Source organism: Indicator indicator, chromosome 32, assembly GCF_027791375.1.
Source record: "Indicator indicator isolate 239-I01 chromosome 32, UM_Iind_1.1, whole genome shotgun sequence".
Classification (NCBI taxonomy): Eukaryota; Metazoa; Chordata; class Aves; order Piciformes; family Indicatoridae; genus Indicator; species Indicator indicator.
The window spans coordinates 4,552,895-4,579,644 of record NC_072041.1 but is presented as its reverse complement, the minus strand read 5'-3'; the positions used below and the strand labels follow the sequence as shown (position 1 = coordinate 4,579,644).

Genomic DNA, 26,750 nt, shown 5'->3' with positions numbered 1-26,750 from the left:
AATCTTTCAGTAACGTCTCACTCCAGAATGGAGTGAGAGAAAGCAGTAAGCACATATATTCCAATACATATGCTGCATAATTAATTTATTAATTGTCTTACTTTTCTTAAAATAGCTCTGTACCAGTCTGTGATATGTTTTTGAGAAAGAAGTACTTCGAGAGGATTATTGATTTTTACTTCTGTTTATTGCAGAGAGACTTTGAAAGAGTGTGAAAAAGCCTGTTTGGTTGGGAGCTCTGCATTTGCTTATTTACAGCACTTAGATTCTGAGTTACCCCGGAGCTTTTATGCATTGAAACTTTCTCAGTCACAAGAGCCTGGTCTGTTAACCTGAGTACTGTGAAGTGGAAAATAGGACTGTGTTGGATCAGTTACTGTTCTGAGAAACACCTGGCAGAGCTGAGCTATAATACACCTTGAGCCAGAGCTTTACACTTCAAAAAGCATCTGGAGACACAGAGATATTTACCAGAGAGCTTATTTATGTCTTATGCTCAGGAGCTGGAAATGTAATGCCTGGGCAGCCAAATTGTTGTTGGTGCCAGATTTAAAGGTCCCTTCAGGTGGTCAAGAACTGGACAGTTTTTTAAACAGCCTCTCCTTGTTCCACATAGGTAATTGCCACATTATTACACTTCTCCCTCTTCTTTCCATTATCAGGATTTCTGCTTTAAAGTTCCCTTTTTTTTTTTTTTTTTTTTTTTTTTAAACTGTAATGTCAATGTTTCACATCAGTGCTTGCCTCTCAAGTTTAGAGTTGCTGGAAGGGAGCAGGGAGTGGGTGTACAGGAGTGAGAGATCTGGAATATTCAAAAGCTCCCAGCTGGAATGTCACTTCTGGCTAACCAGTGGTGTCAGCCACGAGTTTAAGCAGTGTAAAGTTTTTCTTGAATGCTCCTATTGCCAAGACACATGAAAATCTGGGATTATATTTAAAACCTGTGCTAGAACAGACTGAAATAAATTAGGTGGGTGCCAAAGAGGCAGCACACTTGGTGCATTAAAATAAAGAGCTGATGATAAATCTAGGGATTACCTGAAGTGAGTTTCAGGGAGAACTTAATGAGAGTTATTTCAGAAATTGGCTGCTTTAAAATGAAGGACTAGGAATCATGATACAGTAGAAGGTAATTTTCCTTAACTGTACTTCTGCTTCAATACTAAACTGTCAATTTGCCTTTTTAAGGCCGCTCTAGGATGGAGACTTGAATAACTGCTACTGAAAGTTGTCTGAAATAGGTGAGAATGAACAGGAGACCTGCTAGAAGTTATTTTAGGGGGAGGAGTCTGCTTTGTTGTACTGGAATTTAGGTCAAAGATGATGGTAATCAGTAAAAAATAATTGATATGTGGATGATGCCTAGAAGGTGATAGTTTAGGGGGTTTAACAAATTATGATTTCCGGGGAGTGAAGGACAGGGTTAATTGCCTTTTCAGTAGAACTGTGAAACCACTCAGGTGCCTGTCACAGTCCTCTGATACCATTGTGAAATTCCACGATACCTGAGATCTCCCCTAAGGATGGAAGCTCCAGGACACTGTGAAAGTTTGTAGTCTTCTAGAGTGGGTGGAGGGGGCAAAGTAGGCTGCTCAGGGTATCCTCAGTACTAGCAGATTGTATCTGAGCACCTGAATCTCTTTTTTCTTCAGCAGTAGAATAAAAATGATAGCAGCTGTTGTTTGCTTGTTTAATCTGGAAAAGCAATGGGCTGCTAGGAGAACACATAGCTGTCCCACCCTGTGCTTCTTATGTTAAAGCTTTTATGTTCATTAGGATCACCATTAAATATGGATTTCAGTTGAGAATTATGGCAGTAGTCCAGTTGAGTTTGATGGAGAATGTGAATTTTGTAAATGCCAGGTGTTATACTGATAAAAACGTGTGTGGAAACACAAAAATCTCATGACTATTTAAAACAATTTTTCTGGGACTAGAAGGGAAGTGTGATGATTTTTAATTGTAGCAACATAGTGGTTTCAGTGTACTAGAAAAAATCTTGTTTAGATTATTTAACATGTTTTCCTTAAATAGAATAGTATAAATGAATTCCACTGTATGGATAGCTCTTAATCAACATGGAAATTTGAAAATATCTTTGGTTTGGTATTTAAAAAAAAGAAAAAAGCCTTTTGATAAACTTTTTAAATATTTCAGAATTCTACAAATGACAGCCTGGAGTTAAAAGATTAAATCATATTTAACATAACTAAAACTCTAAAATTGTAACAGCTACAGCAGATTACCACTGGAATTTCAAAAGACAATTTTTCCAAAGCTTTTCTGTGTAATGTGTGCATCTTTGCCTTTTCCTTATTTGCTCCCTTTCAACCTTTCCTGTTACTGACTTGGGTTTATCTTTTCTCCCTTTAGAGAGTTTTGAGGTGACAGTCACCAAAGAAGGTGATAAAGGGTTCTTTCTATCCCTTTTATGAATATTAACCTACTAACTTTGATTATGAAATGGGGAATCAGCACTTAAACAGAAGATCCTGTCATGCTCTTTTGTCCCATTTATTATTCTCCCAGTTTTTTTCTATTTTAAAATATATTGATAAAAAACCTGTTATGTAACCAGACCCTTGGTTAGAAATATCTGTCAATCAGACATCCATTTGAACCATTTGGGATTGTTGTACACTCTGTGGATACTGAAAAGGTTGTTTTGGGGGAAATGAGTGTTTTCTGATATTTTCACTGATAGCTGAATTCCTTGGGCCATCTGAAGTTTTTTGTAAAGTAGTATTGAACTGCTGAAGCATTGGAACATCTTCCCTGCAGACCTCTTCCTTCAGTAGTCTCAAACCAAGATCAAATCACTTCTTTTGAATACCTCTAGACATGTTCACAGGAGGAATGTATTCATGGTACCATGATACCACTGCAAGTCTAATGGCAAAATGTTGGTGTCACCAAATCACCTTTCAAACAAAACAAGCTATACATGTAAAACCACAGTAAGTGATCAGGCTGTTCATGGAGTGGCTTTTGTTAGCACAGTTAGGTGTGCTAGGCTCACTCCAGATAATGTGAGGGCAGATGGACCTAGCTGTGCCAGCAAGAGCTCTTATAGTCTGAGCTTAGGCTTAGGTGTGTTTTAAAATGACCTACTAGGGGATTTCTCTGGCAAGTTTGTTAGGATGAGGAGTTTGAATAGAAAAGAAAGCCTATTCAATTGTTCCATGTGAGAGCTTCCTTGGCTAACATATTTGGTCTGTGTTAGTAGATAGCTGTTGAAATGGATGCCTGAGAAGTTGGTATTTCTACCTTTCTCATTCAATAGTTTATTTTGATTCCCTAATTTTAGCCAGGTACATTGCACAGGAAGACTTTGACAGAATTTCTGTAATTATGGTGCTGAATCTGTACATGAAGCTTTTTCATCCCTTGACTTGTAACTGTGCATTTTAACCTTTTGCTCTGGTCAAAATAAACAAGCTGCCCAGCTATTCCCAGTAGCTTGGCATAGAAGATTACACCAGTGGCCTTGGCTGTATGCTCTCATAAGATCTACTTTTACCCTAGAGCTATCTCAAGTACTCCTGTGAAATGCCTGTCTACATTTCTCTCTCTTTTGTACTCCTGCATGAATGGATGCAAAGTAAACGAGTTGCTTGGAAGGCAGACGTATGCTTCTTTTTACTAAAGTTCCCAGAAATCACCCATTTTAAAGCACAGTGCTCTTGCTTTGTCCACAGACCCTCACAAACCCTTGGCTGCAAAATATTTGGTCATGTATTTAAAAAAAAAAAAAAATCATCTGATAATTGTGACCAGTTCTAACCTCTCTTACTTTGACTCTGTAGGTGAGATTTGTGGATTTAAAATTCATGGGCAAAATGTTCCCTTTGAAGCAGTGGTAGTGGATAAATCCACTGGTGAGGGAATAATACGCTCTAAGGAAAAGCTTGACTGTGAGCTCCAGAAGGACTACACCTTCACCATCCAGGCTTATGACTGTGGAAAGGGACCAGATGGAGCCAATGCAAAGAAATCCCACAAGTAAGTCAATCTGTGGTGGGCTGAGGGGAAGTTTGGTTTCAAGTAGCCTCCGGCTCCATAGGGATTTGTGGTCTGTGTATTTAAATGTAAACCAAGTGTTAATGCTGGAAGACTTCCATGTACTGCTAATAGAAATGGCAGGAAAGTGGAAATGAACTGTTTTGATGTCTTTTTAGCTGTGCTGTAAGTGATACTGCTTTATCCTGGGCTGTCTGTGAATTTGCATTAGAAAATGAAGTGGGGATAGAAGCAAGAAAACTGCTGGTGGAGGTCGAATCTGGCTTGAGTTGACTTACAGAGTTTGTAGAGGATACCAGACCTGGACAGTATTTCAGAATTCAGTTCCTAAAACCAAAAAAAACTGGTTCAAGAGATCAGTCTGTATAAAAACTTGATAAAACAGCGAAGGACACATGTTGCTGTCATTTCCAGACAGCCTCACCAAATAAACCTCAAGATGAGTAGCATAAGGTTTATCTCTGCCTAGATTAAAGAATGAGAACAAAGCAATTTTCAGCTAATCTTTGTCTGAAGAGAAAACCACAATATAAAATGCTCTCTTGCAAATCTACTTGAGAATAACTCTTTAACAACCTGGTGTAAACATCTGCAGAGCATGTGGAGGGTTACTGTTTGTATGAAGCTAAGAAGGATGTAAATAAGATGAGGAACAGACTAGCAGCTCTCATCTTGGTGACAAATACAACCTCATTACTCTATAGCTTCAAACAGGCAGCAGGAAGTTATCTCCCTAGGGATTGCACTTATGGAAAATAGATCTGTCCTATTTGATATTCAATTTGACTTCTGAAGAAAGATTTCAAAGGGAAAGATGGAAGTAAATGTTTTGTTGGGTCAGCTGGAATCAGTCTTTGTTCATTTGGACAGAACTGTAGAATTTTACCTATTTTTCTATCTGTGTTGGTTAACTGAGAGATGAAGTTTCTTCTGATGGCTCTAGTTATCCAAATTCATAGCTATGTAATGAACCAGCACAGATCTGGCAGTGTGCTCTGCACTTCACAGCAGGATGATGGGTTTCCAAGACCTGCATCTACAAACCACTGTTGAAATTTTCCTGGCCCATGGCTATTATGTGTTTTTTGTGGCTTTTAACCAGTTTAGCTTTTGAAGGCAAGAATATGAAGTGTGTTTGGTAGAGAAGGCCCTCTTTTGTGGCATTTATTTAGCACACAGGATAAAAGAAATCCTTAAAGATTTTTTTTTTTTAGCATAAGCATTCAAGAACTTTCGCTTTTATGGAAGGATTGTAGTGATTGAATTCTGTATCAGTTTACATTCCAGATCCTTTTTGTTATTCACCTTTTCTCCTTGGCTCATTGGCAGAAACTGAATTGTTTTCTTATTCTGTATATAACAACAATCAGTGACAGGCATGAAAAGACAGAATTCAAGATCCAATTTGTTCAGGATTATCTAACTAGATACTATATGATGTGTTCAAGTGTATCTTCCACTGCTGTGATTCTTCCATTTAAATTGTCTGATCTCTCATTCTTACATGCAAGAAACAATCTGGTTTTCACTGATTTACAGCTTAGTACTTTATTAGCAAAAGAAAGCTAATCAAATGCACTTGACTGAGCTCTTAGTCTAAGACCAGTCTTAACTGTCACTCTTACTCACATGGAATAAAAATTGGGTGTTTATATCAAATAGTCTGACAGCAGGAAAGAGCAAGGATTGTGCTGCTGGAAGTAAAAGCCTGTTTTGTTGTATATCTGCAAAATGGTGGCAACTTAATAGTTGCAATACAAGCGTTTGTATTTTATTTGCAAATAAACAGCAATAGGAAGCATAAAGCTACATTGAATTATGTAGGAACACACTGGGAAAACATCCACTGCTTTCCTAGGGAGGGTAGTTGAGATTGTTTTATTAGTCATTGATCACTTCCTTCCAGGAGCTTAAATTTCAAAGGATAGCTTCATCTGTAAGAGAGGGAGCTGTTCTAGCAGGCTCCTTGCATGAACTGGAGTTTTGCAGTAGATAGGAAGCTGAGCTTGCTGTTTTCTTTGCAGAGCAACAGTCCATATCCAGGTGAACGATGTCAATGAGTATGCTCCTGTGTTCAAAGAGAAGTCCTACAAAGCAACTGCTATCGAAGGGAAGAGGTATGACAACATCCTCAAAGTGGAAGCAGTGGATGCAGATTGTTCACCACAGTTCAGCCAGATCTGCAGTTATGAAATTGTAACTCCGGATGTACCTTTTGCTATTGACAAAGATGGTAAGAATATGATGTGAGATGGAGTGGGAATTACTGTAATTTGCCATCCTAAGAACAGCACTTCACACTGGTCAGCACAGAACTGCAGCAGTCCTTTTAGCCATTTCTTACAACAGATCGTTAAGTGGCCACGTTCCCTTCAGCAGTTTGATAATGAGAAGTGAGATGGATTTCAATACCAATCCTGTGTGCTATCTGCTGATGTAAGGAGCAGATGGTCTGTTGCATGTCTGTTGGTTTTTTGTGAAATGCTTTTCAAAATAAAGAAAATATGGGAGCTGTTTTCTGCTTGAAACCAGCTCTTATTAGGATTTTTTTTGCCCTTGTTCCTATTCTGTATTGGAGTAGCTTTTGCTAATTAGCTCTTAAAATTGGGATTCCACGTGTGTGCTTTTCATATTTGAGATGCTTGTATATGACTCTGGAGATTATTATAGTTATTGGGTTTGAAGTGTAGTGATTTGTTGAGGTTATTTCCTTTCCACAGTTTATCTGTGGACCCTTCAAAATCTGATTAAGCAAAGTGGGGTTTAAGTTTGAGGTTTTGGGGATCCACGTTGCCAATGGATAATTTGTATAGCTGTGCAAATTAAAAAAGCTGGAGAATCCTGGCATGTGTCTACCAATTTGTGTGTCAGTTACCACCTATGAACATTTTGAGTGATATACCATAAAGAGCTTGATTAAGTCTATACCTGCTGTTCTGATGTCTGGCATTGAGAAGTCAAACAGTGAAGGGTTAAATCACTTGCAGGTGTGTCTATTGAAGCCTTGGTACCTGCATCAAGTATGTAGGTGGCATCCGAATGCATTTAATTGTCAGTGGCTGAGAAATGAGCAGATATTGACAGCTGATTGTTGCTTTTGTGTGTGTCAGGTTATATAAAAAACACAGAAAAGTTAAACTATGGCAAAGAACATCAGTACAAACTGACAGTAACAGCCTATGACTGTGGAAAGAAGAGAGCTGCTGAGGATGTGCTGGTTAAAATTAGCATTAAGCCTACATGCAAGCCTGGCTGGCAAGGTTAGTTTGCCCTCCTTCCTATCTGCCTTTGGCATTTGCCAGTGTATTGAGTTAAATATGAGAGATTGATGTTGTTTCTTTGGATAAATACACAGGTTGGAGCAAAAGAATAGAGTATGAGCCTGGTACTGGCTCCTTAGCTCTCTTCCCTGGCATGCGTTTGGAGACGTGTGATGAGCCCATAACCTCCATTGAAGCAACGGTTGAACTAGAAACCAATCACATTGGGAAAGGCTGTGACAGAGACACCTACTCAGAGAAATCCATTCACAGACTCTGTGGTAAGAACACTTCTCTTAAAATCAAGTCATCTCTCTTGCTTATTAGTTTATCTTTGACTGTTATGTTAGATCACAAGTCAATGAGTAGATAAGGGCTTCATTTGCACGTAGTTTCCTCCAACTTCTTTCTTAGGAAGCAATAAAAGACATGAAATTAGCTGAAGGTGACTTCTAAGTAATTCTCAAATGCAGTAAAGACTCTTTTTTTTTTTCTGTCTCTCCACTAGCTTATATGACAAATAATTTCCCTACAGGAGATTCAGGAGCTGAAAGAATAATACATATGTGGAAGGGTATGGCTACTAAAACCTCTCTGAGGTTTTTCTGAGGCATGATGGATGTGAAAGATCCAATTTAAGAAATACGTGGTGAAAAAGTAGATGAGACAGCCAAGGCTGTGGTTTGGATAAAACAGTTGACTTGGATTGGTTAAATTTGCACAATACTTACCCAAGGAGTAAAGGGCACCTTGGCACCCATGCCTCCTCCAGCTATAGGTCTTATGAAAAGTTTAGGAATCTTTTGTGGCCAAGATGTGGAAGATTTGGGAATAAGGGCTAATAATCACTGATGATTTATGCCTTCAGCTGAAGTTAGTTGAAAGTGTGAATTACCCTAGTAGAGCGACAGGCTATTCCCTGATGAGGTCACTGTGACTTCAATGATTTAGGCTTGAAGTGGAGGAAAAAACCCAGCATGCCAAGCACCTGCTGGGTATTGTTGCTCTTGACTAGGATATTATTAGGCAGTGATCTGGGAGAGGGTGCTTGTGCACCCTCTTCAGCTGGATGGATATTAGTCTTACCTCTTACAGGCAAAGTAAGGTTCTACAGATGTGACGTAGAGAGATTAAGCAAAACAATCTCCATGAGATTAGTCATCTACCCAGAAGTTAAATGTATGGAAGACATTGTTATATTAGGTGTTCTATTATTAGTGACACATTTATTTGAAAGGAGAATTGCTTGCTGTGTGCTGGTGGTGATAATCATAGAATTGTTTTGGTTGGGGAAGACCTTTAAGATCCTGTGCAACCATTAATCCTGACATTGCTGAGAAATTAGTGCTCAGAAAACCAGTTTGAAACCCATCTTTTTCATCTCTACCTTTTTTTCATTTGATTGTTTTTATTGTAGGTGCTGCTTCTGGCACAGTTGAGCTGCTTCCCCCTCCAAGTAGTGCTGCTAACTGGACAATAGGACTGCCTACTGATAATGGTCATGACAGTGACCAAGTGTTTGAATTTAACGGCACACAAGCTGTGAAGATTCCAGATGGTGTTGTCACAGTCAATCTAAAAGAGCCCTTCATGATTTCAGTGTGGATGAGGCATGGGCCTGGAACCAAAGAGAAAGAGACAATTCTTTGCAATTCAGACAAGACAGGTTTGTCAGTACTTAAGATGTAGATGATTTCATTGTGGGGGTTGTGTGGTGGTTTTTAGATGCTGTGGCAGCACAGGTGAGAACCCTGCCTTAGGATTTCCTTGGAAGTGAAATGGACTATAAAAGTCTGTGCTTACCTATAGGCATGGCCTTAGATTATCTAGCTTCAGATTAGGCAGACTTGTTCTAATTCTGTTTGAATTTACATTATGCATTCTTTTTTGTTGTGGTAGATGATTTATTCTGGCAGTTCAGTCTTGAGTTTGCATCTCCAAAGACAGATTTATTCTTGACGCTGCCTCAAATTGTTAAGATACGTATATCAGGTTTGGGGACAGCATTTGCTACTATATCTTCTTTCTTTCCTAGGAGGAGAATATTTCACTTTTCCCCAGTGATAATTTTTTTTTTGCTCCATGCATAATTTCAGTCTGAGTGCTACAGACACAATAATTTAGAATATGCTATTAATAAGGAAATATGATAACCCTGTTTCCATAATTGCTCTCTAATGGGGCTAAAAGAATTCTTGTCTTTGTTAGCTGGAACAGTGGATTTGTTCAATGTATTAGAAAGATGCTTTAGTTAACATACTGCAAGGTTTGCCAGAGGAAACCACACTGAATGGATTTTAAATTTTATTTGAAAATAAGAAAGATTTAACAGTATTGGTAATACCCTAAAAGCATTTCTTTGAATAGGAGAAAAATGATTCTTATTCAGAAAAAGGTACAATTATTCTCTTTTCCCTACCTTCAGCCATTCCTGTTAATCAAAACCCAAAACTTTGGATTCGTTCAAGTGAGTGAACTGGAGAAAAAAAGGCAGATTTAGACAGAGATGTTGCTGGTTTGTAGCACACAGGAAATAAACTTTCCAAACAAGTTTTCCTTTCTTATTCCTTGGTTTGACCTAAACGTGTGATTTTTGCTACAGATCATTTCTGGTAGTATAAATCTAATTTGCCTTCATTTCAGTGGTATGTTCTGCAATATTAAAAGACTGGAATTAGGTTTGCTGAAGGGAGGCAATTTGGAATATATTGCACTGGAACAGCGCAGGGAGGTTTAATGCTTCAAGCTGAAGGATTGGCATGAGTTTGGTGTTTTTTCATTCTCTGCTTTCTTGACTCTACCATGCTGTGGAGTGGATGATGGAGACAATATTTCTCTTCCTTACTCTTACCTGTTTCTCTAACGTCTCCCTTTGGTATTTATTTCAAATGATTAAGCCTTTAGAGCTACAACTATACAGTTTTCTCTTAGGAAAGCCTATCCACCTGCCATCAGTTGGACCTGTTTCAAAACAGCAATTTCATGTGGTAGGAGCCCCTCATTCATAACAAAAAAATAAAATCTCTTTTATTTATAAATATAGCTCTTACTCTTTTTCTCTTGCTGATGTGCTTACCTCCATGAGTTTTCAGTCCTGTGCCTTGCTTTAGATGGAATTGGGAGATAGACATGTCTGCTTGCTGTACAGTCTGTTACTCATGGCTTCTTCAAGAGCATTCACCCTAATGACTGCTACAGACCTTTCACATTCCTCTTGCCTCGCCTGTTATACTTCTGTGTTTGTTTCTTCCTGTCGTTTGCTTGGGGATGCGTGTAATTGCAGAGCTGGTGAATTTGGTGGAGTTCTTAAGGTTTACAGAAAATACTAATACTACTGTAAATGCAAACTGCTTTGCAGACATGAACCGGCACCACTACACGCTCTACGTGCACAACTGCCGCCTTGTTTTCCTCCTCCGCCAAGACCCTTCAGAGGGAAAAACTTACAAACCTGCTGAGTTTCACTGGAAACTCAATCAAGTAAGTTTGGAAGGGCACTTGGGAAGATGTTAGGATGCAGCGAAACTGCTGGAGTCGGTCCAGAGGAGGCCACAAAGATGATCAGAGGGCTGGAGCACCTCTACTGTGGGGATAGACTATGAGTCAGGGCTGTTCAGCCTGGAGAAGAGAAGGCTCCTGGGAGACCTTAGAGCAGCCTTCCAGTACCTGAAGGGAGCTACAGGAAAGTTGGGGAGGGACTTTTTACAAGGACTTGTAGTGAATAGGATGAGAGGGAGTGGATTGAATCTTGAGGAGGGGAGATTTAGACTGGAGATTAGGAAGAAATTCTTTACACTAAAGTTGGTGAGACACTGGAATAGGTTGCCCCAGGGAGGCTGTGCCTGCCCCCTCCCTGGAGATGTTCAAAGCCAGACTGGATGAGGCCTTGAGCAACCTGGTCCAGTGGGAGGTGTCCATGCCCATGGCAGAGACTTGGAACTAGATGACCTTGAAGGTCCCTTCCAACCCTAACCATTCTAGGATTCTATGAAAACCATGCGAAAGTAAACTGCCTGATAACACAGTTATTAATTAAATATTTTTTTCAACTCCAGACTTCTGGTGTCATGTTTTATAGACCCCAACAAGACTTTGTTTGTGATCAGTTGTCAGAGATAGGTTCAGCTAGATCTTTTCATGTTGAACATAAAATACTACTTCAGTGGTTTTATTATAAGCCCTATGAGATACTCAATAAATAAAGTGCAAGTCATTGTCCTGACAGGTAGGAAAATGTGGATTTATATGTCAAAATACAATATCAATCTTGTGGCTGTGATATCATTTATCTTCACTAAATCCTATCTACAGTAGTCTGCATGAGAAAACAGAAGTATTCCTGCTTGTTTATAGTATTAAAGTACTTCTGAGCATGTGACAGTTCAAACTGCTAATAGGATAAGAGAAGAATTTGCCTTCTTAATCCTTTTTCCCACTAAAATAAAACTGGTGACTTTTTACACGTGAGCAGTAGCTACAAATCAGTTCTTAATTAGGTTTTACTCCATAAAAATAGAGTTAATAGGCCTCTGAGGGATGCAGGTACTTTCTGCTTCCTATTTAGATAGGAGTTGTCTGTATTCTTTCAGTCATGTATGCTTAATTGGTTTAGAGCTGAAAGTGGAGGCTCTAATAACTAATCTTGATGTTGGTCCTACTAAGATCTGCAGAACTTATTTCTATGATTTCATTATGTTTATGATCACGAAGAGTGAGACAGAAGGGACTAAATATTTTGTGTGCTTTTCCAGCCCCTGGATCTGAGTGGTAAAATAACCCTGTATATCTGTACATTTCTAAAGGGTCTTTTAGCTACTTTAGGTTGCTGTAACAGCTTTTTTTGCCAGTTCCCTGAACAATGAGGCACTTTATAAAATGCCTAACTATATCCTGTTTTCTCTGCAGGGCAGTGTGTACTGTTTTCATGGTAAAATGCCCACATACATCCTTATGGGAAGATTGTTACTTTCCCAAAGCTAATCAGCTTTCAGTATTAATGATTCAGTTTTGGAAGGCTTTTTTCTATTCAAAACAGTCATGTTTTCTCCAAATAATCCCTCTCAGCAAGCAGAGGTCCTTTGCCAAGTCATGTGGTATTATAGCAGCGTTTCAGAACGTGCTTGCATGTGGCTATGTATATTGAAATGGAAAGATGCTGTTATTAGATACTACAGAAATGAAAGGAAGGAAAACACATGCAGCTTCCTGGATTGGCAGTAGAAGAAAAGAAACTATTTATAAAACGTTTGACAGTTGGTTTGCTTTTCTCAGATGCATGCCACGTGTGAGAAACACAAATATGTCTGTCCAGGCTTATAGGCAGTCTGTGTGTGTGGGGAATGCAGAATGTGCATCACATCAGTTACTTAACTGATGAAGAATTGTTGAAACCTTTTTTTCTCTCAGGTATGTGACAAGGAGTGGCATCATTATGTCCTCAACGTTGAATTTCCTGCAGTGACACTCTATGTAGATGGTGTTTCCTATGATCCTTTCCCAGTCACTGAAGATTACCCACTTCATCCTTCAAAGATAGAAACACAACTAGTAGTTGGAGCATGCTGGCAAGGTAACTGCTGACAATTGTTTATAATTAACTTTTTTTTTAAATGAAATCTTTTGGGTTTTAAATCTTAGAATTACATAGCAGATTTTCTAGTGGTTGAAAGGTAACTTGTTTTGTCTTTTGCAGATTAGTTTTGCTCCTAGCTAGTATCATATATTTCCTCTTTTAGTAATTTCTTCCATATTTTGTTTTTTTTTTTTGCTTGTTGGCCACAGGTGCCTGTGGAATGGGAAGGTACTTGCCAAGCAGCATTCCATCAAAGTGAATTTTGTGGTAAACCATGGGAATGTAGCTAGCTATTTTTAATAGCAGTTATAAGAGTAGGTCATATACTTCAGATTACTAAGCAGAACAGTTAATTTCAAGTAGGTTAAAAAGCATATTGTAAAATAATCATTCTCATAAATAGAAGCAGGACCAGCAGAAAATTCAGCAAAGCAACACAGTGATGCTGCCTCTCTTGGATATTTTTACCATTTCTGCTTATAAAAATAAACATAGAAAGTGTCTGCTTTATTGTATGCAGACTGCGTCTTAAAACTTGGTATTCTACAAGCTGTGAAATGCTGATTCATGTGCCTTAATACTTGTGTAACCTACACTTCAAAGCTTGAGGAGCAGAAGAGTGCATCTGAACATGGAGGCTGGTTACCAGAAACCTTTGTAACAAAGCTTTTGCTTCACAGTCCTGAACTGAAATGTTTGCTTGCTGATCGAATTAGACCACAGCTGGGATAACGCTCATCTCTTTGGTTAGAGATAAACCAGTGTTAAATCATTCCTGTGTGGCTGTAGTTCAGGGCATGGACATAGTTGCAGTCTGTAATAATCATAGGAACAACTTTTGAATGAAGGACAATGGGAAAGCTTGAAGACATGTTAATCAAATTAACAGTATTATGTCTTATAATATCTCCTTTCTCTTGGAGTTTTAAGGCTTTGAAGTGTGAATGGAGGTTAAGTTGTCTAAGTACCCTTTCCATCAAATTAACTCTTCTGTGACAAGTTCACTCTCTTCCAGTATTAATTTTATTTCAGTGCTAAACTCATTCTGTTGTCCTTCCCTTTGAGTCAGTTATTTTCTTCATAATTCATCTTGTTCTGTTTGTGACTTTCCAACTATCTCTTCTAGCTCAAAGGGAAGCTATAGTGGCTGGGTTTCAAGAAACTGGAGCTTGGAAACTCTGTTCCAGCTAAGTGTATGGATTGTGATGGCTTCCATATATGTTCTGCATCCTAACAAAAGCATATATGTTTAGTTTAAAAAATCCTCTGCTTTCATATTGGCACCATTATATGATTCTTTAATTTCTTCCCATAAGAATTTTCTTTTTAATGACAGCAGACTTAAATAGGAGCATTCCAGGAGTCTGGAATACAAGAACTTGAGGCACTGCCTTTGAAAAAATGTCACCAAAAAAGCCTGATTGTTAGGAAATTAAAACACAAGGGGATAAATATCTGCCAAAGGCACAGAGTTAGTGCAAAAAGCCTCCCTCCTCTTTGTGTTACCAAGATTCTGAAGTAAATCCAGGCTGCTCTAAGTTATATATGCAGCTCACCTTGAAGAAAAGAGAGATATTTGATGCTTTGGAAAAACTTCTTTTAACATTTCTTTTGAAAGATTAAAAGCTGGGTTTCATTTTTGGTGCCTCCCCACTGAGACGCTTCCATCTGATAAATTGACAGCTTTATACCTGTGATGCTATTACCCCCCCCAAAAAAAAAAATCTGTGTCAGTAATTGCTCCTTTTGATCAGCATTTAATGCCTTTGGGTGATTTGCTGATACAGGCTGGATCTCACCTTAATTTCTCCTTTAGCAGTTGAGAGAGGAGAAAAATCAATTGAGCCAGTGGATGACCTGTATCTGATTACTAATAGTGGCTGGTGTGAGGTGGGGTATCTGTGGTTAACATCTTCTCCAGTATGACTGTTTGTACTGCAGCTTGTGTGGGGCTCTTCAGGTTGTCTTGTCATGAATGTTATGTTCTTGTAACAACATAGGAATGCTTCCTCCCTGCATTGCAGCTGTTAGTGCTCCAAAGGTCTCCTAATCCTTGAGAAGCTGGGTCAAGTGTAAGCAGACTTTTTGGGGGAAGTGCTGTTGTGTATGTTCTGTGATACGAAAGTTTGCCAAATTGTAACTACTGTGCTCTTTTCCCTCTTGTCCTATTCTTTGTCTTGCCTTTCTACAGACTATACAGGAAATGAAAATGACAATGAAACTGTGCCTGAGACCTCTGCAGGTTGCTGGAGTTTTTTCCCTACTGTTTTATTTCATTTTTAAGCCAAGACATTGCTTCATCTCACACACAGCATGAAATGCAGGCATTGCATTTGGGCCATTGACCTTCACATAATCCTCTCTTAGGCTTGTTTCTTCATTGTGCTTTTATTTCCAGAGCTTCATCAGCTGATTTTATTTTTTTCTTTCTTTTTTGATTTTTTGTTTGTTTGTTTTTTTGGTTGCACCCAAATGCACATCCACATACAAATGGGCACCCATTGTGAATCCAGTGAAGTGGTGTAAAACAAGTTGCTGATGCTTGAAGCAAAGCTAATTCAATATTTAGTTGAGTTACTTGTGTATAACCCAAAGGCAGGCCTGTAATTTACAGTAGATACTCATTTGATCAGAAAATGATTAAATCAAGTTTTAATGACAGTGAATAGGCACAAAATCTTTGCCTACCAGGCATTCTAGGTTGTCTACTGGATCTTATTTTCTTAGTGGATTTTGTGTCTTGAGCCAAGACACTTAAAATTAGTGTGTTTCTGAAAGTGTGTTCAAGGTCCATTTAAAAATGAGGTACTTCAGTTGAAACTACTTGCTTGAGTCCATACAGAGAAGGCAGCACTGTTAGAGGGGAGCAATGAATCTTAGACACCTTTTTCAGAATGAACTGAATGACCTTATGAAGTTGGTTTCTATCCTTTGAGTGTGAGGAGAGCCTGTCAGGATGGGTTTAGATGTACATAACTGAGAGGAAAGATGCTGTTGTCTTCTATCCTGAAAGGCATTGCCCATTTGGTAGAGAACCAGCTAGTAGTTTACCTCAGCAGGAAGATTTCAGGTTTCAGAGTTCATCCCATTAATTCTATCTCATCTCTGAAGACACCACCTCCTGTATGGGCGATTTCTTTTGAAACATTTGTTATGGAAATGTTGGCCTTTGTTTCACAGTTCAAGATGGCCACAGCTGTGTTTTGAAGGCCATATGCATGGTGAACTGTTGAATACTTTCTTAATGCTTGAACATAATCACAAGGTTAACACCCAGAATGGATAAAAAACTAACCTGCATGTATAAAATATTTTGGTACCAGAGGCATATTTGTTGTTTTACAAGAGAGAAAAGAAGTGAGAGGAATCAAAACATGAAGATTGTTCCTTTTCCCCCTTCTGAAGGTGGTGAACTCCACATGGCTCAGTTCTTCCGAGGCAATCTGGCAGGTTTGATGATTCGTTCTGGCAAACTGGAGAACAAGAAGGTGATTGATTGCCTGTACACTTGTAAGGAGGGCCTGGATCTGCAGATGGCCGACGGTGCTGGCAAGGGCGTGAAGGTAAAGCTGACTAGAGGGGAGCATGGAATTTGCTTTGCTGTTAATACTTACTGGGTTTGCTGGCCAATTTTTGGTGTCCCAGCTGCTGGAGAGGGTACAGCAATGATGATGAGAGGACTGAAACATCTTTTAAATACTTAAAGGGTGGGTGTCAGGGGGATGGGGCCAGTCATTTTTCAGTGGTGCCCAGTGACAGGACAAGGGGAAATGAGCACAAACTTGAACATAGGAAGTTCCATCTAAACATGAGGAGGAACTTCTTCATGGTGGTGTAGCACTGAAGTAGGCTGCCCAGAGATGTGGTGGAGTCGCCATCTCTGGAGTCATTCAAAGCCTGCCTGGATGCTGTCCTGTGTAACCTGCTCTGGGTGACCCTGCTGTGGCAGGGGGTTGGACTTGATGATCTTCAGAAGTCCCTTCCAACCTCTACCGTTCTGTGAAGTTTCCCAAGCTGAGTGGCAATGAAGTGAACAGGGAAGTTAGACTTTGTGCTACAGGGCAACTAAACAATGGCTTTACTGCTTTGGATACAGCTGTAATTATCCCAGCATTTACCAGACTCAGCAGTGCAGAACTGCCAGCTTACATTACCAGCTCATGTTACTGATTGGCTATTCTCTTATTTATTTTTTTTTCCTCTTGTTTCAGATCCACATGAATCCAAGTCAGTCAACAGTGAGCATAGAGGGGGATGACATTGACAGAGTTGACAAGGCCATGCAGCACATTTCCTATCTGAATTCCCGCCAGTTCCCAACACCTGGTATTCGGAGGCTTAAAATCACCACTGATGTCAAGTAAGTCCCTGTGCTGCAGCAGTGCACCCTGTGCAGGGCCACTGGAGCCTGGGATGGTTCCTGCATCTCAGCTGTAGTAAAGGAGTCTTGCTGTATGTAGCCATCACCCATTTGAGTACAGCAAATGTGTTCTACGTCAGCGTCCTCTATTCTTCCTGAGGATTTAGTAAGCAGTGTGCAGTAAGGGAGGAACTCACAGCAGGGATATGCCTTCATTAAAGGTGTTATCTGTGCCTGTCACTCATGGCATAGAAAATGGGGCCAAATGTTAACTGTAAGTAAAAACTAATTGTGAGATTGCTCCCTTGGTGAGGAGTTCTTACTTTCCAAGGCGATTGATGAATTTATGAGGCTCTTGGGTCCGAGGCAGAGCTTTTTAAACATTTATAAAGCAATTACTCTGCATAATTGTGCCTCCCTCTCAAATAGCCTCCTTGACTGCTTCTGTATCTCTCAGATGTTTCAATGAGGACGCCTGTGTCTCCATCCCTTCTGTGGAGGGATATGTCATGGTGCTGCAACCAGAGGAACCAAAAATCAGCCTCAGTGGCATCAACCATTTTGCTCGCTCTGCTTCAGAGTTTGAGAGCTCTGAGGGTGTTGCCCTCTTTCCTGAGCTGCGCATCATAAGCACCATTACACGGGAGGTGGAGCCCGAGGGGGATGGAGATGAAGATCCTACAGGTAACAACTTTTCTGCTTAGGACTGTGACCTACCTTCCCCTTCAGTGATGGTGTTTGGAGGGTCTTCCCATTGCAGAGAGGCATGGATTTCACTTTTTGACATAGATTGTAGAAGGGGAAGAGAAAGGTGCAGACATTGCTAACAAAAAAGTACCTGGAAATGGCAGTAAGCCCAGGCTGTTACCTTCATGTTACCTTATCCCTTGGCTGTTGCTGGAGGTTTTTGGCTTTGTTTATTTGTTTGTTTTTAGCCATCATTTCATGAATACTTGCTCTCTTTACTTCAGGCCCAGATCTTTGTTTGTTCTAGGAGAAGAGTGGAGTTTGCATGTGACATTTTGTAGCTCCTGGGCTGTTGTCTACTTGACCTTTTGTTTCTGCTTACCATTTCAACTTTTTCTCTGCTTTTTAGTGCAAGAGTCTTTGGTATCTGAAGAGATCATGCACAACCTGGATACGTGTGAGGTGACTGTGCTAGGAGAAGAGCTAAACCAGGAACAAGAAAGCCTGGAGATTGACATGACACGATTGCAGCAGAAAGGCATTGAGATGAGTAGTTCCAACCTGGGCATGATAATCACAGGTAAGGGTTATGACTTCTGGCCTTTTGTAGAAAGGGTCTGAAGAGAGTGATCATGGGAACAGTGCTAGTGAGATGGCTTGTGATACTTTATTCCAAATACTGTGGGTTTGACTGGAATTTCAAGGTCAGAAGTGTTACAGCTATTTTGTGGAAAGCTGTGATTCTAGAAAATACATCATTCTAGAACATTCTTTCTGTTCTCTCCTGTCCCAAATGGCAGGTGAACTCAAAAGTACCTCTGGGCTGTGGAAATGAAGTACACTTTGCCCCAAGAAAGGCCTGTCCCTTGCACAGGTAGCCACTACTTGGGAGCATGCTGTGTTCCTTCTGCTTTATATTCAAACTATATGAATGTATTTGGAAGACAGGCTCCCCAAGCCTCTTTCAAGACTAACAGGCTGTAGGTTTTTAATCCTGAGTCAATCCACAAATTGTGAAGCCACATATGTGTGTGTCTGTGGTGTTAGCTTTCTCCTGCTAACACAAAATCTATCAGCTAAGAAAATTTAGTGATAAAAGGGAGTGTATAATGATGTTATAGGAGTCTCTTGCAAAGAAATTGTTTTATTTGTTTCTTTCTCTCCCCAGGGGTTGATACCATGGCTAGTTATGAGGAAGTTTTGCATTTGATACACTACAGGAACTGGCACACAGTTTCTCTCTTTGACAGGAAGTTCAAACTAGTCTGCTCGGAGCTTAATGGACGCTACGTCAGCAACGAGTTCAAAGTGGAGGTCTGTAAGCTGATATCTGATCAATCAGAGGATTTAGAGCATGGACAGCTAGGAGGGTAGAAGTTGTTGCTCCAGCTGATAGATAATTGATCAATTATTGATAGAGATTTTTGTCCTGTATGTAAATGTGTGTATTTCAGGCTGTGTTTTGTGTATAAATGGGGTCTTAACCTGACATTTCAGCTTTAAATAAGGCTGCCTAAACAGAGGTGAAATTGTTGTGTTGGGGAAGTAGCATGGCCAATGGAAGTGTGAAGGAGAAAAGATTGAGCTGGAAAGACAGTGCATTAATTTGGCAAAAAACTATCAGAGCGAGAGCAGTGCTGCCAGAGACATGAATGGCCTTCAGGTATAACTTTGAGGATTCTGCAGATGAACTTGGTGGATCCTTTACTGTTGCTTGTGTGGTGCTGTGAAGGCCTTATGTAACAGCACAGGCAGGCTAAAACTGCATTTCCTCTGCAGTAGAGTATAGGCTAATTATTACTTAGGAAGAACTTACATGGAAGAACAGCATAAAGGGCACAAAAATTCCATGTGCTGGGATGTGAAGTTAATTGAGAGGAGCTGACACATGTCACTGAATCTTTCAGCTTTCTTGGATTTGTACATCTTAAAGCTGTCCAAAGGGGTGATAGTGAAGTTAATTGTATTCACACTAATTGGGTGGTTCTGGTGGGCTGGGGACCCTCTTGTGTTGCAGAGTTGAAAGGTTTGTATTAAGCAATGTGGGTTTGTTTCCCGAGGAAATTCTCTGAGCTTGAGTTGAGAACTTAGCAAGCTGCTGAGCTGCAAATGCTTTCCTTGTTCTGCACTGAACATGTTCTCTTCCTGTTGTGCAGCTGGTCAGGTACCCATATCACAGTGTTCCACCACACCACAGGAGGCGTGGATTTAGCTCTGCTTTTTGGCAAGGAAACGTGAAATATGCTGTGCAAAAGATGAGGTTTGCTTGTACCTCAAAGCCAGCCTCATTAAGTGTTTGTCAAACTTTAAAGAATAGATTTTTTTTCTTAACCCTTTCAGTGTAATGTGGATTTTTCTCTTTGCTGCTAGCTGAAGATGGACAGCAGAGTAAGAAAAGATGGGAATGAAGGAAGTGTAATTCATGTGGTAGATATCTTGGTAGATGCTGTTATTTCAGGATTAAAATGGCTGGCTACCAAATGTGATGATAAATTGGCTTTATCTGGTTTCTTCTCAGATTCTGGTGTCTGTACACAGACTTGCCAGACTAAAACAGATTTGAGCTGTGAAACTGAATGGTTTGTGACAAGAAATTGTAACTATGAGGAGCCACTGATTGGGATGATGGTCCTTGAAACAAGCCATTGCTGTGCTGAAACAGAATTGGATGCCTGCTCTCGGAAATAGAGTGGGGGTTTAATTCTGCTTTGTCTTTTCCTTTCTATCTGTTCAGAAGTACACTGCTGGGTTTCTGGAGTTTAACGTTGTCTTGTGGTTTCTAGGTGAATGTTATCCACACAGCTAACCCAGTTGAACATGCTAATCACATAGCTGCACAGCCACAATTTGTTCATCCAGTGCATCACACGTTTGTGGATCTCTCTGGTCACAACTTGGCTAACCCTCACCCATTTTCAGGTAGGAATCTTCAGTCACTGAAGTTCACCTGCACTTTTTGGTGTTAAAATGTCACAGAGGCTTCTTGCTGCAGAGAGGTTTTTCCAAATTTAAAGCAATGTATTGGGCTAAGAATCTAAGTGGCTACTCAGTCCTGTTCTGTTGCCCAGGCAGGAGGAGTGGATTACTGGAGACCGAGGAAATGCCTCTTACTGCCAGGAGAGCTCCCTGTTGGTCTGTGCACACTGGAAACTGGGAGGTGTGCTAGTCCTGAGGGGACTGAGAGACCCAGATAAAGGGCTGTGAGGAACTGGGACAGTATTTCTTGGCACGAGGAAAGAGCTGCAGCATTATTCCCTTGATGAGTTGTGTTATCTGTCCTTTCTGGTTTAATTATATTAATTTGGCATGGGTGTAGGATGTGAGGAAGAAAAACAGGCTGCTTAGAGAGCAGTCAGTGTGTGTGGTGGAATCTGCTTTCCACGTGAGATCAGTCCTTCAGACTGATGTCATTATACTTAAGGAAGTGAGTTTTAATTGCTCACTCCAACTGATTTTTTTTCAGGTGGCCCTAGAGAAGCTGCCTCTGTGTAGCTACAATACAGTGTTTGTGCAACACCATTTCCCTCCTGCAGGTGATGGGAACAGAGGACCACTTGTTAGCATTGTGTAAGAGTTTCTCATCTTTCCTTGTTGCAGTTGTTCCCAGCACAGCCACCGTTGTGATTGTGGTTTGTGTCAGTTTCCTGGTTTTTATGATTATCCTGGGAGTGTTCCGGATCCGAGCTGCACATCAGAGAACGATGCGTGACCAGGACACTGGAAAGGAGAATGAGATGGACTGGGACGACTCTGCTTTGACCATCACTGTGAACCCCATGGAGGTAAAGATGGTCTGCCAGCACTTCACAGAAAAATGCCCTTTTCCAGCTGAGGTGGGTGGGATTGTACCTGGAGAGAGCAGCAGAGCGAAACCAGCCCTGAGCAGAGTAGAGACCTTCCCTGTGCCTTTTGAATGGATGTGCCCAGGTGCCAGAGGCCAGGAGGTGGGGGCTTGCCTGAGTTTCAGCTTCATGATACCTACTTGGCTTTTCCAGGGCAGTGTCTGGCACTGGTGTTTATCATGCTGCTCACTGCCGTAACCGTGGCCTGGTTTTTTTTTCCCCAAGTAGAAAGAATTTATTGTCAAAACAAGAGTGTTTATGATGTTTCCTTCTCCTGTGGCTGACATCTCCATTTTTAGAAAACAAGGAACAAGATGTGCAACCTTACTGCTCTGGGTGTGACCCTCCTGAGAGAGCCTTTTCCAGCAGAGTTTGAAGTACTGGATCACACCAGCATGAGTTTGTTTGGAGTGACAGGATTGCTAGCAGTGTTACAAAGCTATTTAAAGAGCACTGCTTCCTTTTCTGGTTGCCCAGTTACTGCAGAAGCTCTAAATCCAGTGAGCAATCTGGGGTAGCTCTTTCAGTATAGTGCCTCCCGAATTCAAAAGTATAAAAAGAATTTGGCCAGGATGATATCAACAGCTAACTTCTGTCTTAACAGACCTATGAGGATCAACACAGCAGTGAAGAGGAAGAGGAGGAAGAGGAAGAAGAAAGTGAAGATGGGGAAGAAGATGACATCACTAGCGCAGAGTCTGAAAGCAGTGAGGAGGAAGAGGGAGAGCCAGAGGAGGACCAACAGAATGTGAATAGACAGCAACAGCTGGAATGGGATGACTCTACCCTCAGTTATTGATCCTAGCTGTCCCCTTTGTCTTTGTTTCTGCTCTAGAAGACTCCACTGTAACTCACTCCATTGTTACCAAGGATTCATGGTGTTTCAAAACAAAACAAAAATCATTCTGGCCAGTAGATTCCACCCCCACACATCCCAGTGTTTGTGTTCTGTCAGCTAGTTCCTGATGCTGTTCCTAGAGTTGTAGTTAGCACTTTTCCTTCAGCCATGCCTCAGTGACTGGATTTTTTTTTTTTATGCTATGTGAGGAACCACCTTGCACTGTTTTTTTTTTTTTTTTCTCTCCCTTCATGTCATCTCAGCTAAGTGACTCTACAGCTCTGTAGCCATTGCACATGAATTTCTGAACTGTCTGGTTTGGGTTTTTTTGCTCAGTGAAACAAACTTGGCTTTGATCTTTTTTTTTTTTTTTTTTTTTCCTCTCAAAAGATGCAAAGATTGCTTGTTGGCAAAGGGTAAAGTTGTTCATTTCAGCCTGTTCTTTTTTTCTTTTCTTTTCCCCCCCCCAAATTAGTGCATGTGTAAAGTGGCAGAATGAGGTTAATATGTAGAAGATTAACAGACTTTTTAATATTTTGTAAATATATTGGAATTATGTAATTATGTCATTTGTGGTAGTGAAAACAGGGATTGGGGGTTTAAAACAAGCTAAAGTTAAAAATGATAATAATCATGCAGCATGAAATATTACAAGTCTCATACTACTGCAGCAGGAGCACGGGCACAGCTCTCTAGTGTAGATGTTTCAGCAATTCAGTGTCATTGGCCTTGACTGCCATGGTCCCTCATGCCCCGCTCTGGTTTTTAATGCTTCTTTCCTCTTCTTTAATCTCCTTTTATTTTATTTTTATTTTGCAGGGGGAACAGACAAGCTTGTGAGAAATTGTAAATGCTTTACCCCTGCAGAGGTTCAGCTGCCCTGTGCAATACAATTGTTTGTATTTTCTTTATTTTTCCTTTTCTTTTGGTTTTTCCTCTCTTTTTTTTTTTTTTCTTTCACCTCCAATTAAGTCTTGGCATTAAGGGCTTTTAAGTTACTGGGTTAAAAAACACCACTTGGATGGTGAGCAAATTAGTGGCTGTTGCTGTGGGGTGCTGCCACAGCTCCTCTTCATTCCAGAGAGGCTGCCTGTAGCACAGTGATGGTCTGTTCACGCTGCTGACAGGGTGGATTGTTTGTCTAGTTGCTCGATTGTTTTGTTGGTAACTGAAGCTGGAGAGCCTGAGACCTGTACCTGGGCACCTTGGCTACCAGACTACATAGATCAGTATTTTGGGGTTGTGGTTTTTTTGCTGTTTAATTTTTCTGCTTTAGTAGTGGGAGGGTTTGGGGCATAGCTGGTACCATTTCTGTTACACTCCTGCTCATTCCCTGTAGCCCCTTGTACAGTAACTTGGACTGTTGATGTATTAAGCCTTTGTTTACACTTAGTAATTGTGTTTTCCTGCTGGTGAGAAACTAGAGCATAAAAGTATCCAACCAGCCAACCTTGGGAATCATCTTTGTCTTATTCCAAGTCCAGAGGGTTTTGGTTGTTCCTGATCAAAGCTCTGACTTGGAATTGCAAAAGGACTTTGCTAAGAAATAGCTGAAAGGTACGAGAAGGAAGTGATGTCCCCGTGGTGGTGAGTGCTAGGTTTTGTCAGGTCTTGGCTTTTACTTCATCTGGGCTTATGCAGAGCCTTGCATAAATGAGTATCTGCTTCCTTGAGTTGTACCTCTGCAGATGGATTAAAGAGTAACTTGTTTTGCTTGTAACAGGAGACTAGGACTCCACTGACTGCTCAGCACGGTAAGCAAGCTCCAGTTTTTGCTCTTGTCTGTAGTCTGCCTTTGTTCCAGGTGCACAGCCCACATCTCCCAGCAGGCTGGTTAGTGGCAGGACCCAGCAGGGACCTGCTGCAGGGGGTCAGAGTGCTAGAGGAGCAACAAGCAAGCCAAAGGGTGGGCACGAAGGGTTGGAATGCAAAGAGGAAAGATAAGAAGCAATCCAGCTGTTCCCTAGTTTTGATTTTCAGAGCAGACCTATCCTCACCTAGTGCTGTGTGAAATGGGATCTGGTGGTGGGTTCCATCCGGGGTGACGCTCGACTGCGGAGTGCCTTTTCCAATCGTAGCTGGAGCTGGAAGCAGGGAGGAGAACCCAGAACCCACACAAGCAGCTTAACTGCTTTGGGGGGGGGTTGTTTTTTTATGTAAAATTTTAGATTTCTAAAAATGGGGAAATGGTTTTGACTACTTAATGTGGTAATATAACTGCTAGTTTTAAGTAAACTGGGAAACTTTTAACTTATGTCTGACAGTTGTCCTGTGTTAATGTGTAGAAGACTTATCCTTCCATATACTGTTGCTGTAGCTGCTGTATTTTAGACCAAAACTGATCATGACTTAATGGTAATGCTGAAAGGTTGTAAAAGTCCTGATGCAGTTTGTAGCCACTGTGGGTATAACTTTTCAGATGTGTATATTGGTAACAGGTCAGTTTGGAAAGTCTATAAGCTACAATAAATTTCTGGTTCTAAAGGTGGTTTGCATTTATTTCTTATTGAACAGGACAGAGCTGAATCAAGTTAAATTAAGTGTGTGTTAATTTACTTCTGCTGGTGGCAGTAGAAGGGTTTTGTTCTGGGTGTGCTGTGTTCTTTCAAGCACAGGAAGACTGCAGCAGCAGGTGTGTGCAATTAATCAATAATCTTTATTTTCTGACTTACAAAACATGTACCTAAAGCAACAGAGAAGTTAAACATGTAAACAGTCTCTTCATACAGAACCACGGTTTGGCTTAAAAAAATACTTCTTTTTCAAAGGCAACAGAATAAGCACAATCAGTTTGTACAGAGTTAAAAAAAATAATCACAGAAACATCTCTAAATAAATAGACTAGAAAGGGAGGTCCCTTTGAGCATATTTATAAAATCAGAAGCTGCTTGTTTCTAATGAAATGTACATTGTGAAAGTGATTTCAGCTTCACTCTGCAGTACAATTCAACGTGCTGAAAACTACCAGGTGAGCTGCTGCTTTGTAAATCTGGAGTCAGAGGCTCTTTGCTGACCCAGTAGAGCCATCAGAGTTTCATTCAAGATGTGATTCCAGTGGTGTGCACAGAAGAAGGTCCAGCTGATGACTCACTGGTCTTTACTTCTTACTGGTAAGTCAATTCTCTAAGTAACCTCCCTGTAGAACTGTGCTGGGTTGAGAAACACCCTTGGAGTGCTCAGGTCGTGCAGTTTGCACTCCTACAGCTTTGTTTTATTGCACTTCCAAAACTGGAGGACAGATGTCAGGAGCCACTGCTGCTTTGTGCTGCTGTAAAATCATAGTAGGGCTTGAGTTGCCTGGGAATACCCTGGAAACTACCAAATGGTGCCAGCTGCTGCAAGCTGCAAACCAAGGCCCCACCAAGGAGACTGTGAGGTAAGAGCCTTGCTGCAGTGTGGGGGCAGGATCCTGGAGTCCCACCTGGTGGCAGTTAAGTGCTTTTACATTACAGATTTCTCTTCCCTTTCACCAGAACATACAAACCACTGAGGTTGTTGTGGTTTCAGAGCATCTCAGCTTAATGGGGCCTGATATTTTTGTATACTTTTTGCTCTGTAAATTAGTTTGATAAGGAAGTAAACAGCAATCTTTATTCTGCTTCAGAGCACAGATAAAGTTGTGTGGCCCCAAGGAGTGCTGCATGCAAACAGTCTGGGCATAGCAGCCCCAGACAGGTCATAAATGTCAGCTTCTCCCCATGGAGCAGCAGTAAGTTAGATGGATGCAGCCCTGTTCTCTGAGCATGCAGAGAGCTCTAAATCCTGCAACTGTTTAGTACTTATTCTAGTATCAAAACAACTTAAAACTTGAATATTGGCCTTCTGTCTTCCTCTTTGCATTTCCTGTTTAGCCTTTCAGCAGGATCTGTGATTGCGGAAAGTTTTCTATATATATCATATATAGAATCTTGGTCTCCACACATCCTGCTTTTAAAAGGCCCTTGAAGAATAACAGAAGATGGCATCAAATCCTTAGAGCACAATGGTGGGACCCTGTGAAAGCCTTGTCCTAGAAGGCAGGCAGCACAAAGGTCTGCTGCACGAAGAAGGTGCTTACTGGACCCTGGTGGGTGCATCCTGCACATGAGCTGGGGAGGAGCAGCATGTGAGGTTTTTCTGGGGACAAAAGGAGGTGAGGGATGCAGTCATCAGGTGGGGGGAGCAGGACCTT

At 40.8% G+C, this 26,750-nt stretch overlaps 1 protein-coding gene across 1 annotated transcript in view; it reads left to right on the top strand.

The window, feature by feature from the left end:
• CLSTN1 (calsyntenin 1) overlaps positions 1-22,752 on the top strand; it is a 37,388-nt gene extending 14,636 nt beyond the window's left edge. The window contains exons 3-19 of the mRNA XM_054394841.1: positions 2,374-2,403; positions 3,807-4,002; positions 6,045-6,253; positions 7,131-7,280; positions 7,376-7,561; positions 8,698-8,946; positions 10,639-10,760; positions 12,687-12,849; positions 15,044-15,094; positions 16,258-16,415; positions 17,064-17,212; positions 17,670-17,896; positions 18,309-18,479; positions 19,068-19,213; positions 20,683-20,818; positions 21,497-21,681; positions 22,346-22,752. Coding sequence (XP_054250816.1) covers positions 2,374-2,403; positions 3,807-4,002; positions 6,045-6,253; positions 7,131-7,280; positions 7,376-7,561; positions 8,698-8,946; positions 10,639-10,760; positions 12,687-12,849; positions 15,044-15,094; positions 16,258-16,415; positions 17,064-17,212; positions 17,670-17,896; positions 18,309-18,479; positions 19,068-19,213; positions 20,683-20,818; positions 21,497-21,681; positions 22,346-22,540 — 2,723 coding nt within the window. The 3' untranslated portion in view covers positions 22,541-22,752. The remainder of the gene's footprint in view (positions 1-2,373; positions 2,404-3,806; positions 4,003-6,044; positions 6,254-7,130; positions 7,281-7,375; positions 7,562-8,697; positions 8,947-10,638; positions 10,761-12,686; positions 12,850-15,043; positions 15,095-16,257; positions 16,416-17,063; positions 17,213-17,669; positions 17,897-18,308; positions 18,480-19,067; positions 19,214-20,682; positions 20,819-21,496; positions 21,682-22,345) is intronic.
• Positions 22,753-26,750: the final 3,998 nt, after the last annotated feature.